General features: G+C 30.0%; 3 protein-coding genes across 3 annotated transcripts; 2 read left to right on the top strand and 1 right to left on the bottom strand.

Annotated features, from left to right (window-relative positions):
- Positions 1-21: 21 nt before the first annotated feature.
- On the top strand, positions 22-5,551 carry LOC122513500 (PAX-interacting protein 1-like). The gene is made up of 9 exons (XM_043629892.1): positions 22-251; positions 479-663; positions 773-3,387; positions 3,483-3,927; positions 4,036-4,220; positions 4,328-4,569; positions 4,664-4,933; positions 5,028-5,232; positions 5,311-5,551. The coding sequence occupies exons 1-9, from the start codon at positions 156-158 to the stop codon at positions 5,385-5,387; spliced, it is 4,320 nt and encodes a 1,439-aa protein (XP_043485827.1). The 5' UTR covers positions 22-155; the 3' UTR covers positions 5,388-5,551.
- A 2,490-nt stretch (positions 5,552-8,041) lies between these two features.
- On the bottom strand, positions 8,042-10,753 carry LOC122513366 (serine protease gd-like). Its single transcript, XM_043629690.1, has 5 exons — positions 10,146-10,753; positions 9,736-9,901; positions 9,028-9,588; positions 8,542-8,915; positions 8,042-8,313 (listed from the first exon to the last, which is right to left on the bottom strand). Exons 1-5 carry the CDS (start codon positions 10,362-10,364, stop codon positions 8,044-8,046), a joined length of 1,590 nt encoding a protein of 529 aa, XP_043485625.1. The 5' UTR covers positions 10,365-10,753; the 3' UTR covers positions 8,042-8,043.
- A 2,951-nt stretch (positions 10,754-13,704) lies between these two features.
- On the top strand, positions 13,705-14,476 carry LOC122513221 (mitochondrial transcription rescue factor 1). Its single transcript, XM_043629485.1, has 4 exons — positions 13,705-13,758; positions 13,864-14,015; positions 14,102-14,174; positions 14,273-14,476. The coding sequence occupies exons 1-4, from the start codon at positions 13,705-13,707 to the stop codon at positions 14,441-14,443; spliced, it is 450 nt and encodes a 149-aa protein (XP_043485420.1). The 3' UTR covers positions 14,444-14,476.
- The last annotated feature ends 35 nt before the right edge of the window (positions 14,477-14,511 follow it).

Here is a 14,511-nt window from a genome sequence, read left to right as displayed (position 1 = left end):
ACATAACCTAACAATCATAATAATAACAAAAGCGTCGCGGCTAACTATTGTTATCAAATATCGCGTAGTCATATTTTAATTAAATGCTTCGTGTATCCTAAGTGCAATATGTAAAATATAAGTAATAATTTACTTTATAGAAGAATTTGATTAAAATGGGCGATATTAGAGCCGGTCTTGAGGAATTAAAACTCGACAGTGCTCTGTTTGCCAATGTTAAATACTACGTCAGTGGTGAAGGAGAATCTAAAGTATGTAATCGTTCTGATATTTTTATCATTATTATTATGTACGAACTAACCTATCGAATTTTTTTTATTTCGATATATTTAGCTCGATCCATAATTGCGATCTATTGGTCTACATTTTGTACAATTTTGTCTAAATTGGAATATATCTATTTAAAGGTTATGATATATTCGCGTGTTATCGATGCTGTTCAAATAGTTAATTAAACAGATCATTTAAATACTTATAGATCTTAAACTTATTGCAAGAAGGTGGAGCTGAGAGATCCAACTATCTCAGTGATTTTGTAACGCACTTAATAGCTGGCTATGAAGCCCTTGAAAATGATATATCTGTGGCCAAGGATCTTTATGAAATACCAGCGGTTACACAGAATTGGATTCTATTATCTGTTAAATGTAATAAACTTTTACCGTATCCTTTTACATTGAGTTAGTATTCTAACATCGGTATTATAATCTTATAAAAAACAAACAAAACTATTTACGTATTAGATTTTTTCTTAATTTTAATACGCAAATAGAACACGTTATTTTTCCCCAGAAGACAATCAATTGTTTTCCAATGTACGAGCATGCATATCCCAAGTAAGTCGAGCAGACAGTAAAATACTTTGGGCAATAATAACTTTACAAGGTGGCAAATGCCAGTTACGTTTAGATAGATATTGTACGCATTTGATAACTGGAAAACCTTCTGGATTGAAGTATGATGCTGCAATGAGACATCATATTCACATTGTTACTCCTGATTGGGTGACTGAATGTTATAAAAAGGTTGCCCTTGTTAACGAGATAGAGTATCATCCAAGATTGCTTATTTATCCATCCCCAAATACCTCAACAGCAATGATTACTGGGTTCATGGATGAAGATACTGAGAATAGCGCTGCTCAAGAAGAACAGGACAGAACAAAGGCAGTATTGGAACAATTAAAACAACGTATGCCTTGGAATCAACCAAGTCCACCTGTATCTTCTAATGTGTTACAAGTGCACAACAATGCTAATCATACTGCAACGACTGCGACATATCCGAATAATGGGCAAAATGCAATTAGTTTGCAGCAACAGCAGCAACCTCAGCAGCAACCTCAGCAGCAACCTCAGCAGCAGCCTCAGCAGCAACAACAGCAACAGCATCTTTCACGTTCTGTTCCTTCCACAAGCTTATCTAATGCACCTCCGAATGTTCCTTCCATGTCAGATCAAAATATTATCAATCAAACTAATTGGATGCCTCAAGCTTCCCAAGCGAATAATATTTCCCAAACGAAAGGGATCTCGCCACAAATGCAACAAGATTTGGCTCCACAACAGCAGCAACAAATAAATATCCAACATCAAATGATACAGCAACAACATCAGCAACAGATGCAACAAACATACACACAGCAAACACTTTTGAATCAAACCCAACCTCCTCCACAATTACCACCTCAACAACAACAATTAAACCAGCAAACATTAATTCAACAACAACAACAACAGCCAATAAATTCACAGTTATCTCAGCATCAGCTTACACCTCAGCAGCCATTATTGGTTCAGCAAAAACAAATAAATCAACATCAGTTGCTGTCGCAGCAGCAACAAATAAATCAACAGCAGCAACAGCAACAACAACAACAGCAGCAGCAACAACAACAACAACAGCAACAACAACAACAACAGCAACAGCAGCAGCAGCAACAACAACAACAGCAGCAACAACAACATTTGCCTCAACAGCCACAGCAAATTCCTGTGCAGCAACAATCGCAACAGCTGCAATTAACGTCTCAGCAACAACAAATTGTTTTGCAGCAGTTGCCTTCTCAGCAGCAACTTAATGCACAACATCAGCTGAATCAACAACAACCGGGACCACCTCAACAAATGACAAATGATCAAAGACAACAACTTATTATATTACAACAGCAGCAGCAACAACAAAAAATACATCAAATATCACAACAGTTGCAACAATCTGTGCCTCAAAGTTCGCAACAATTTGTTATAAGAGATGGTCAGTTACAACAACAACCACAGAATCAACAATTAATAGGCCCAAATCAACAAGGTTTTATAGTTCAAAGAGATGCACAATGGCAACAGCAACAGCAACAATATCACTTGCAGTTGCAAAGGCAACAACAACAACAGCAAATCGGTCCGCAAAGACCTGGAGGACAGTGGGCTCAGCAACCACCTCAACAACCAAGACAATTGATTCAGCTAGATGCTGAAACGCATCAGCAATTGCAACAAATGGATCCTCAGCAAAGAGCGCAATTTATTCAAAAGATTCAAAAGCAACGAAATCTATTATATCAAAGACAAATACAAAACCGTCAGGCCCAACAAGGCCCTCATATAGCTGTTATAAGAAGTTCTGGGAAACCAGGACAACCGAGCGGTTTACAATGGATTCAACAGCCACGTCCACAAATGATGAGACCACAAATAGCACAACCACCAGGACAAAAGCCTGTGCATCCAGGTGTACAGCCTCCTGCTTTAACACCTATCAATTCTTCTAATCAAGTCATAGTACAGACTGGACAAAATATACAAGCAGCTCCGCCTGCTCAAGCAGGACAAGCATTTCAACCGAATCAAACTTTAACGTCTCAGCAAATAGCACAGCTGCATTTGCAAAAACAACAAATAGTGAGACTACAACATTTGCAACAGTTGCAACAGCAGCAACAACAACAACAGCAACAACAACAACAACAACAACAGCAACAACAACAACAACAGCAACAACAACAGCAGCAACAGCAACAGCAGCAACAACCACAGGGAGCTCAGCAAGAACCACCATTAACGCCTTTAACTAATAATACACAAATTTCTCCAGATCAACAGCTTGTTAATGCTAAAACTAAGACTGCTTTAGCAAATATGTTAACCAATAGATTGCAAGGTGGTGCAGCAGAAGGTAGCGCTGCTGGCCAGTTACGATTGATGACTGCACAACATAGACCACCACCTCCGCCTTCTCAAGATCCACAACTATTAGCAGCATATCAAAGAAGAACCTTAGGGAACATAACGAATGGTGCACCAGCCGGTGCTCCTATGAAAATGCAATATGCTTCTGTTATGCAACAACCTAAAGCTCAGTTTTATGGGCATAATCCAAATTTAAAACGTAAGCATATATTATTATTTCTTTTATCAATTATATCTTCATAATTTTTTTGTATATAAACTAACTGCTAATGGGGGTCGTTTTTATATTTCCAGTTCCACCAAATTTATTTTTATTGGGTTGTATTTTTGTAATCGTCGAATACGACGTTCAACGTCCAAATGAAGTATTAGTTTGGAAACAAGTGATTGAAAAATACGGAGGAGAAGTAGAACCGCAATATTGTGGTCGTGCTACACACGTTTTAGCAATTACACAAAAGCATCCAACAGTGGTACAAGCATTACGCGAAGGAAGACGTTGCGTTAGTGCTTATTGGCTATCTGATGTTGTTAACAAACAACAAGTACTACCTCCATGGCATGCATTGCATTTTCCAACTCCTTATGGTTTAAACGAACTTCCGTGCACTAAACAAATTGTATCGTTATCCGGATTTGAAGGAGAGGAACGAACTAAAGTTAAATATATGTTGGAAGCGTTAGGTGCCAAACTTACGAGTTACTTTTCCAGACATAATACATTACTCGTATGTAAAAGGTAATATTTCTTAAATTATAACACATATACAACGTAAAATATTAAATTAATTCAAAGTCTTATGATTGAAAATAAATTTCTTTTTTATATCTTCCAATAAAATTTCAGACCAGATGGACAAAAGTATAAAAAGGCACGCGAATGGCAAACCGCAGTAGTAAATGCGCAATGGTTAACAGATTTTCTCTGCGGGGTGATTGGCACGTCGCATCAATTGGATGCTCCTAAATACCAACAATTTAGTCTTGGTAATCCATTTAGATTGGATTATTCATTAGTTCCACACATTATGGGTAAGTAAAATAAAAAAATATCTTACGTTTAATATACGACAATTATTTTCGTTAATTTACTTAAAATTATTAGAATAATTGTATATGTTCGATATTATTTTTCACAGCTGCATGGAAAGTACCGATTAATATCACCCAAGAATCTTACGACAAAGTCCAACAAGTTGGACAGGGTCCAAATTCTATAAGAAAGTCTAAAAAGCCTCGTTTGGATGTATCCCAATTAAACAAGGATCCGCATCTGTTAGGTTTAGACGAACCGATAGTTGTTAGTAATCCAGATCCTCCTCCACCAGATAAACAACCGAAGATATTATTTTCTGGTATTAATCCTAGAAAACACGCCAAGGTATAATAATATTATAAAATCAAATTTAATTTATATATAATTCGTATTTTAATTATTAACCATGGTTAATATTAAAAATAATGAAATTATATAGAGAATTCGAGAATTGGGGGGTGCTCTAGCAGCAACCTGGCAAGATGCAACGCATCTTGTAATGTCCGCACCGATACGTACGGTCAAACTATTGTGTTGCCTTTCAAGATGTAAATTTATTGTTACCCTACAATGGTTACTCGATTGTTCGGCAAAAAATACTTTCTTGGACGAGAGTGGATATCTTCTCGGGGATGTGGAATTTGAAAATAATTTTAATTGTAATATAGAAAAGGTCTTAGCAAGTCCTAATCGGGGTACAGTACTTAAGGTAAGAAATACAGAAATACAACAAATAATATCATTGGCAAACATTAATTAGAGATATTTCCAATCGTTCACATTTTGTCCGTCTTTTAATTTAGGGAAAGATATTTTACGTGACACCTAGTGTTATCCCATCTCCATCAGCTATAGCAGAAATAATTGAAAGCGCGGGTGGTGTAATGGAGAAAACAAGAAGATCTCTTACCCAAATACAAGAAATGAACAGTACCAAATTAAATTACATTATTGTAACTCATGAAAATGATCTTCATCTTCTTACCGATGTTTTACAAGCTAATATCAGTGAGTAATAATATTTAAAGATAACTAATTCAATGATTATTGATGACGTATGCGATTAAAACATCTCATATTTTCTAGGCGTGTTCAGTGCAGAAATTGTCTTAGGAGCAGTCGCAAGACAATATTTCCAAGTGGATGCAACAAATCAATCATAAAATCTATAGCAGTTTAAAAAAAAAAATATATATATAAACTGCATATTTTACACCCTGTCAGGACATATTTTAAATCACATCTATGAGTTATTTTCTTCAAGGATAGAGGATTTTACTTACATTCTTAAATGGGACAATAAAGAGCATAGTTTTATGATAAAAAAGACATTCTTTTTCATATTCATGTGTAACATATATTATATGTTACCATTCCTTTATTATTATAGTTATAATTCTCCCTATTACGGGTTTGTGGAATCTTAACAAAATCTTTTCGCATATTCTATGCCTCTCTTTGGGGTCAACAGCACACGGTGTTTTAAAATGGTTACCCATTCAAGAATTTAAACCGTGCCCATCGTCGTTTAACTTTAGTGATCCAACGGGAACTAGTTTTTTCAACGAGGTGAAGCTGTTGACCTATTTTATTATTATTATTATTATTATTATTATTATTATTATTAAGTTATATACTACATTTACTATTATAATTCATGTGTATTTTTAATCATTCGCTTTACTGAATTACTTTATAATAATCAAATAAACACGCTTTTTTTTTTTGCTTTAAGATTTAAAAATGATAAATTAGTATATAAGTTAATAGAATAATAGAGATTGTTATTAGTTTTAGGAATGGTAACATATATTTTTTTATTTACTTCCATTATATATTACCTTAAAACATTTTATTAATTCTATCATTGGAAAACTATAAATCTATTTTATATATTGTAAACATAACATCACTTATGTATACATACGTATATGTACATACATATATATGCATGTACATATATATATATATATATATACATATTTTAGGATTAATAATTAAAATGATTATAATAGATTATTATTATATATTATTATTATTATAAGTGATAATTCGCAAAAGAGAGAGAAGGATGGTCTTCTTTCTTTTTGCGTATATATATATATATATACAGAAAAAGAAAAAACAGAAAAAGTACTTAATAATAAAACAAGTATGTTATTTCGCTAAATCTGTCTATAAAAAAATGTATATTTTGTAATAAATTGATCTTTTTAATGTATATAAATAATGGTAACAATCATTGATGACCTTAGACACAATTGAAGTATATTTCTTAAATAATTTTTTTCTTTTTTTAAAAACTCACATATTGATTAATAATATACCGTACAATTGAAATGAATGAATATTTTTTTTTAATAAATATATATTTTTTACACGTTGCAATTTTTAAAAAAGAAAGAAATTATTTAAATCAACGGTATTTATAAATTTGTTTCACTATTTCTATTTACATGGAGCGAGCCATTTAAATACTACTCTCGAACTAAGTAAATTTCGACGTTTTTCTCAAATACCAATAGAAATCGAGATTTTCGGGTGATCAGTTTGAAATGACTCACCAGATATAAATGTCTACAATTGGTCAATCTCTTGTCGCAAAATATTCGAAAATGTAAGCGGAAAACATGATAATAGAGGAAATAACGAAAGATAGTTCACGTTGTAAACGCTAGATGGCAGCAGTGCAAGGTTTTGACAGTTATGCATATTTAAATTATTTATTTTTCAATAATTAGGAATTTTTTATGAACTTTTATAATTTTAAATGATTTCTAAAAGTCTATAGAATATGTCGAACATCTAAATGTTTATAATTTATGCCTGGAAGTTGAATAAAAAATATTTGGATCAATGACGAAATACGCTAATATGTCATGACGCTTTTTTTAAAAATAATGTATTTTTAAGCAAATTTTATGAACTTTTATGATTTTAAACTATTTTCAAGAGTCTATAGAATATGTCAAACATCTAAATGTTTATAATTTATATTTGGAAGTTATATAAATTAATTTTTTAAAGCGACCAATATAGGATAATATGTCATGTCGCTTATTTTAAAAATAATGTATTTTGAAGCATATTCTATGAACTTTTATAATTTTAAATGATTTCTAAGAGTCTATAGAATATGTCGAGCATCTAAAAGTTTATAATTTATGTCTGGAAGTTATATAAATTAATTTTTTAATATGTGATCAATATCTGTGATGTTGGGCGTCTATTAATAACTTATTGGTTAATAACCAACCAATGAGCGTTCTAGTTGTGGGACCGCCCATACTCTTGCCGGATATCTCTTGTACCTCTTGTATCATCATGCTTTCCTATTACAATTCTCTCAATTTTGCGACGAGAGAAACTAATTTTAATACTTTTATACCGAGTGGGAAATTTCAAAATGATCATCAGAAAATCTGAATTTCTATGGGAAATTGAAAAAAACGTTAAAATTTTGATTCGAGGGTGGCATTTAAATACCTCTAACAGTATATTCAGATATAATGAATGTAATATTAGATACACATTAATTAATATTATCAGAATTGTGTTGATCTTTTTACTCTGAAATCAACGACACATGAGTTAATAAAAATGAACTATTTGTTGAGAAATAAATTAATTACAATTGTCGATTAATAATTTAATGATTCAATAATATATATATACATAAAAAAAATAAAAAAAATACCTAAAAAAAACTAGGCAAAATAAATTAATAAATATATTCATCTGAAATTGAAAAAGATAATTGTTAAATGAGTATACAATATGTTTGAAATAAATATTTCCTAAATAATGAACATGACAATTTCAAGAAGAAATCTGTAAACGAATCCAGTCTCTATATTTTGCTAGGTCAACGTAAACAACATAATTTTTGAGATCACACGACATGGAAATATTATCTAAAATGGAACGCGAAACAGCACCACGTAAATAATAACGTCCATCATTTCTACGTATTACCAAACCACTTCCACTGTCACCGTTACATGGTCCACTACCATTTTTAGAACCAGCACACAAGGTACGATTGGATGTAAGACTGATAAATCCTACATTACTCCATAAACAATCCTCCTAGATAAAATATAAAATACATTAATTCAAATACCATATATACGTATACCAAAAATGATTTAAATAATATTCAAATATTTATTAATGTTATATATCTAATTTGTTAATTCAAATACCATATATACATACATCAAAAGATCAATGAAATAATATTCAAATAATTATCATTATTATATCCAATTATCGTTATTGCGGTATTCCATTTTTCTAATTAATTTGTTTTCTTACCTGAGAAACGATAGGTACAACAGCCTGTCGAGGTACATTAGAAAATTGACCAAATTCATCTTTACCCCAGCCTATAACGTATCCATCGAATCCAACGATATCTCGTAAATCGTCTGATCCAGTCCATAAACAAATCGGTTTAATGGATATAGAAAATTCAACTGTTTCGCGTAATATCATAACAGCAAGATCAGCATCAGCTGATTGATCATAATTGAGTTCACCCTTGTAATCTGGATGTACTTTGTATTCTTTAATTTCTCGCGTGATCGAACCTTTTTCTCTCTCATCCCACAAACGATAATGACCTAATGAGGCAAGCATGGTATTGGCTGGTAAGACCAAGTTATTCGACGATCTCGTACAATGTGCCACTGTTATCGATAAAACAAAATCTCATTTGTAAATCTAATTTGAAAGAATTTCAACAACCGATTGGTCATTGAATAATAATCATTAATTCAAAGTTATTAAGGAATATCGTACCTGTAATAATGTGTTTATTGGTGACCAGAGTACCGGTACATTGAAATTCCCTATTTAACTTAACAATAAAGATAGCAACCAACCAAGGCCATTGGTTTGGTTTAGTCTCAACACCTGCAGCTATCAAAGGATTACTATTTGTATTCAGTACATTTTCCTGGCCACATTCCTCGTAGTTGTTAGGATTTAAAAACGATGATGGTGGTTCTCTTGACGGTGGTGGCATTGATGGTTGTAATGGTTTGGGTTTCAAGTATGGTCTTGATGATGGTGGAAGCATCGATGGTTGTAATGGTTTGGATTCTAAGTATGGTCTTGATGGTGGTAGCATTGATGGTTGTAATGGTTTGGATTCCAAGTATGGTCTTGATGATGGTAGCATTGATGGTTGTAATGGTTTGGATTCTAAGTATGGTCGTTCAGGTTGATCGAATGATAGAATAAAATTATTGAAATTCGGTCGTTCATCACGATTGTTACCAGAATTAGCGGAAGTAAGTAATGCTCTTGGTGGAAAGAGCGTGTGTTCCAAAGCAATCGAAGTTACGATTCGTCCTGATGCTAAAATTAATAAATCTTTAAATGGTTTGCATTTACAAATTTGGATTGTATTATTTGTTGATGATATTTTGATAGTACGAAGTATCATTATACGGATTAATTGTTGTTGATTATAAAAACAATAAAAAAAAGAACAAAAATCCTTACCACGTGGACCACTGCAATATAATTGCCCATTGAACCATAGGTTTGTTAAAACGGGTAATGGTTCTGCTACTGGAAAGCGAACTACGTATAATAATGGTCTACCTTGTTGAATGTCTCTCACTGTTTCCTCTTTTGATCGTGCCAATTCTAATTGGCCTATGTATTTCTAAAAAAATAAAAAATAAAAAATCAAATATATCTATCATCAACAATTTGTATTAATTTATGAAACAATTAATGTCTTTTCACGAAAGCCATTTCAACAAAATAAAACACAACGACAAATTATATATTAATATTATATTATAATAAATTATAATCAATTATTGTTATTTTTTTCTCCCCCCATTTGTATTTAAAATAAAACAAAATTATATATAATATATATATATATTAAATAATATAATTACCGAAGGTAACGAGGCGGCCAAACTAAATTCTATTTTCAAATGTAAATCCGTGTGTTTTGGCGGCGAGTATATTATCACCTGTCCCATGATCTCTCGACGATTGTTCCAAAAATAACGAAAGTAATTAGGGCAAGGTGATTGAACGGCCGAAACTTTGGAGGATAATAAAATTGATAAATAAATCAATGATATACATCTTCCGATAGAATCGTTGAACATTTTGTCAAATGTTGTGGAGAGGGGGACTGACTGGGGGGAGGGTGGTGGGGCCTTCTTCTTATTTGACACTATTCACATTACGTACAAAATATCTTTTAATGTCCACTATAAAACACACGATGAGATATTTAAACGTGGATTATATTTTCTTTGTTTTTTTATTTAAATATACCACACCCTGTACAATTATTATTTCACTCGTAGAACAACAACAACAAAGTAAACAATTTTCTTACCCCTTGCTGGAGGGGGTGGGGCCCGATATATTTTATTATAATTAATATTTTCAAAACCGATCACGACATATTTGTATGCGATTTGATGTTGATCATCTGCTTGTCAAACGAACAATGATTTAAATATTACTGTACACGCAGAATAATATCTTCCTTCTCTCTCTCTCTCTCTCTCTTTCTCTCTCTCTTTGTCTCCTTCTCATTATTTATTTTTTTATTCTTACTCTTTGAAATCGGACAAAAACAAAAATATCTTTATCGGAAATAATTTCTTTTTTCTTTTCACTTTAATTGAATTATTTTTTTGTTTATTAATATTATTTAATAATTAAAAAAATTAGAATTAGAAAGAAAGAAGGGGGGAGTGAGAGAGAGAAAGAGAGAGAAAGAGTGGGGGGAAAAGAGAAGAAAAAAAAGAATGGAAAGAATTTTCTTCCTCGTTTTTTCTTTCCTTTTCTTTCTTGTTTTTTTATTATTATTATTATTATTATTATTATTATTATTTAAAGTAACAACGGGGATTTTTAAAGCTTTCAATTATCTGACTCATTATTTTTCCAACATTTTATTTACGTCATAGAATAGTATACGTAAAATACCAAGTATGATCTTAAAAAATCTGAGACTTTCTTTATCGGGGAGGGAATAATAAATTATTCGCGTTATTGTACTTCCTTATCTTCTTTTTTTTTTTTCTTTTTAGATTTTTATTTATATTTTTCCTCGTACTAATATTAATTGGAAGATATTCCGATCTGTTCGTGTAAGGTGTTAACGTTGTTGTTGTTGTTGTTGTTGTTGTTGTTATTATTATTATTATTCATTAAAAATTGATTATAATTTATTTGGAATTATTTATTCGTCGATTTTTAACAATATTTTTACTTCCGTACGATCTTCAATTGTTTCGTTATAAATCTTGGGGAATACCATAATAAAATCATACGTGAAATCATAATTTGTCATTCATGTGAGTCACAATAGGGCGACAAACGATAGATGATGATCAATCATCATCCTTAAAAATAAAAAAATAAAAAAAAAATAAATCTAATTGTATTATGGTAATACAAATATTTTTTTTTTGTTTGAAATGCAAGTAAGGAAAAAAATATTCATTTTACTTAGTTAGAATTGACTGTTAATCAATTTTTTCCTGGTGTCGCTAGTATTACAATTATTTTCATTTCTTTCTTTTTATTCTTTTTTTTTTCTTTTTTTTTTTCATATTTTCGTACATAAAAGTAACGCATACGAACGATCAATAATAATTCTTCGAGTATAGATAATTGTAAAAAATAAATTTTTTCAATAAATTATACAACTACGTTTATATTGTTATTTATATTTAATAGCACGCAATTTTCATTTTCTTCATGGATTGCTGATAAGTTTTATACATTTTTCCAAGGTTATATGCGTCACTTTAACTTAAATGTCTCCTACTCTTTTTCTTTTTCTTTTTTTAAAATCTTATTCTAATATTATTTCTCACATAAGTAGTTAATAAGAAAAATTATTGACAAATGGATATAAATTCTTAATCCTTTTTGCTTTTTTTTTTTTCTTTTATACTTCTTCTAAAATAATTTTTCATTATAAATAATTAAGAGTAATTATTCTTTGACGGTTTAGAATGCGATTTGTATGTCAATTAATTCTAATTTCATTAGAATTCTTCTTGCAACGGTATGCCGGTGCGTTTATTTTATTTTAACGCTTTACGAAACGACGAAGGCATCTTTTTTATTCCACGCAAACAATAAGAATTTAATTAGACGCTATAATAGAATGATTTTTTTCTTCTATTTCATACACGATTACTCACCCTACATACGTGTATTTTTATTTATTAATTTATTCATTTAATGTGGTTAGAATAATTCAATATTTTTGTTATATTCTTCCATGTAACTGTAATATATATAAATTAATAAATACATAATTGCAATCATTCTGCATATGTTATTAATTTATGTAAATTTCATCTATATAATTTTTGTTATGTTAGTATATTGTATTATTGATGTGTTGCGTATTAAAATAAACATGAGTAAATGATTTAATGATACTACTCGTCACCGAATTACCATATTATGTAAAATTACATTACTTCGAGAATGAATGATACTCATATCAGTATGCTTGAGAATATTTTTACGAATCTTCTTTTTTAAATCCGAATGATTTCCCGCGTTATTTTCATCCTTTCTTTGACAACTATTTATTTCATTTATTTCATTATTAAACTTCTTTTTTAATATCACGATTAACAAATTTGAACATAATTAATAAATTAAATAGCTAAGAATATATTATTAAACGAATTATTTATTAATTAACAACATTATTGAATTTAAAAGATAATTAGTTTACTTTCAAATTCAAATTAAAAAAATGTTGTCTTAATTCTGATTGGTTCATAGAACTAATACGTCATCCAATGCATTTTCAAAGAAATGCACATGCAGTTTTTCTTATTCGATATGCTAATTATTAATTATGCAAATCTTGCATAAGAAAAATATTAACAGTTTTCATTTAAAATTAAAATAACTGTGTACTACGGTAAATATTTAAATAAGAAATATTCGCAGAAAAACGATACCATTTTTGTTAGAATCATTCTACCAATCACAGCAAAGTATGAATGACGACAAATATCGTTTTCATAAACAAATACATTATATTTCCCTTTTGATTTTTTAATTATATTTATCATAGTGATATTTCAACAGATATTATTTTTAGAATACATATATATGTGTGTATTAAAATATATAAAAGAATATTATACAATTCATGTTATACAATAATTATTTTATAGGTTAAAAACACTGTTAGAAAAAGAGAGTCAGTATATTTATAGTATACATGATATTGTAAATATTTTATATTTGAGATAACCATCCAGTGCTATTTTGTAATAAATAAATAAATGAATAAATAAATAGATGTCTAACAAAATGAATAAAGTTCTTAATATTCTTGTTAGACGATCAATATTACAAAGCACTCGTTTGCTGTGTTCTAGTCATTATCAAATAAAACTTAATTATCATGTTAATAATGATATTTTGATGAACAATTCTTTAAAAAATGGAATGAATTGTTCTATTATTAAAAGATTTAAGCATAAGAAAAAAAGTTCAACAAAGGTAATTTAAAAACTGTTGTTTATATTTGTATAGATAAATGCACACATATACATATATATAAATTGCATTAATCAATTTTAAAAAATGTTTCATCGCATTTGTCAGAGAGAACAAGTGGATTCAGATGAAGATGAAGATGAAGATGAAATGAATCTCGATTTGGATGAATCGCATTCTAAAAGTAAAATATTAGATATAAAAGTGAATTCATTACGCTTAGATGCAGTCATCAAGGGTGGTGCTGGTATGACACGCAAGTAAGGAAGCTTATATTCTTAACGATAATAATGTATGATTAAAAGAAACAAACAAATTCTAAAATTGATGTTACGTTAAAATATAGAAAAGTAGAGGAAGCCTTTTACGAAAGTAAAATTCGCATTAATGGGAAAAAAGTAATGAAAATATCTACGGAGGTAATACTTGTTAATCTAAATAATATATCAAATACATATAAATTATTGTTAATAGTAAAAAAATAATGTATTTATATATATATATTTTTATATCGCAGGTCAAACTCGACGATGAAATTGACATTATTGTTAATCGACCTCTCGATAACTTGAATCAATTGATAGTGTCTCGAATAAAAATTTTATCTATAAGTGCAATATCTGGTGCTATTAGAATTAAAGTATGTAGAGATAAAAATTTATTAATAGATGAATATCCTAATTCATAAAAAATGTATTAAAAAGAAAACTAAATTTCACATTAGAATATGTAATAAGTTATTTAAATGTATCATTC

The sequence above is a fragment of the Polistes fuscatus genome, unplaced genomic scaffold (assembly GCF_010416935.1).
Source record: "Polistes fuscatus isolate 324 unplaced genomic scaffold, CU_Pfus_HIC Scaffold12, whole genome shotgun sequence".
Taxonomy (NCBI): Eukaryota; Metazoa; Arthropoda; class Insecta; order Hymenoptera; family Vespidae; genus Polistes; species Polistes fuscatus.
The sequence above is the reverse complement of the archived record's forward strand: the minus strand, read 5'-3'. Positions and strand labels throughout refer to the sequence as shown.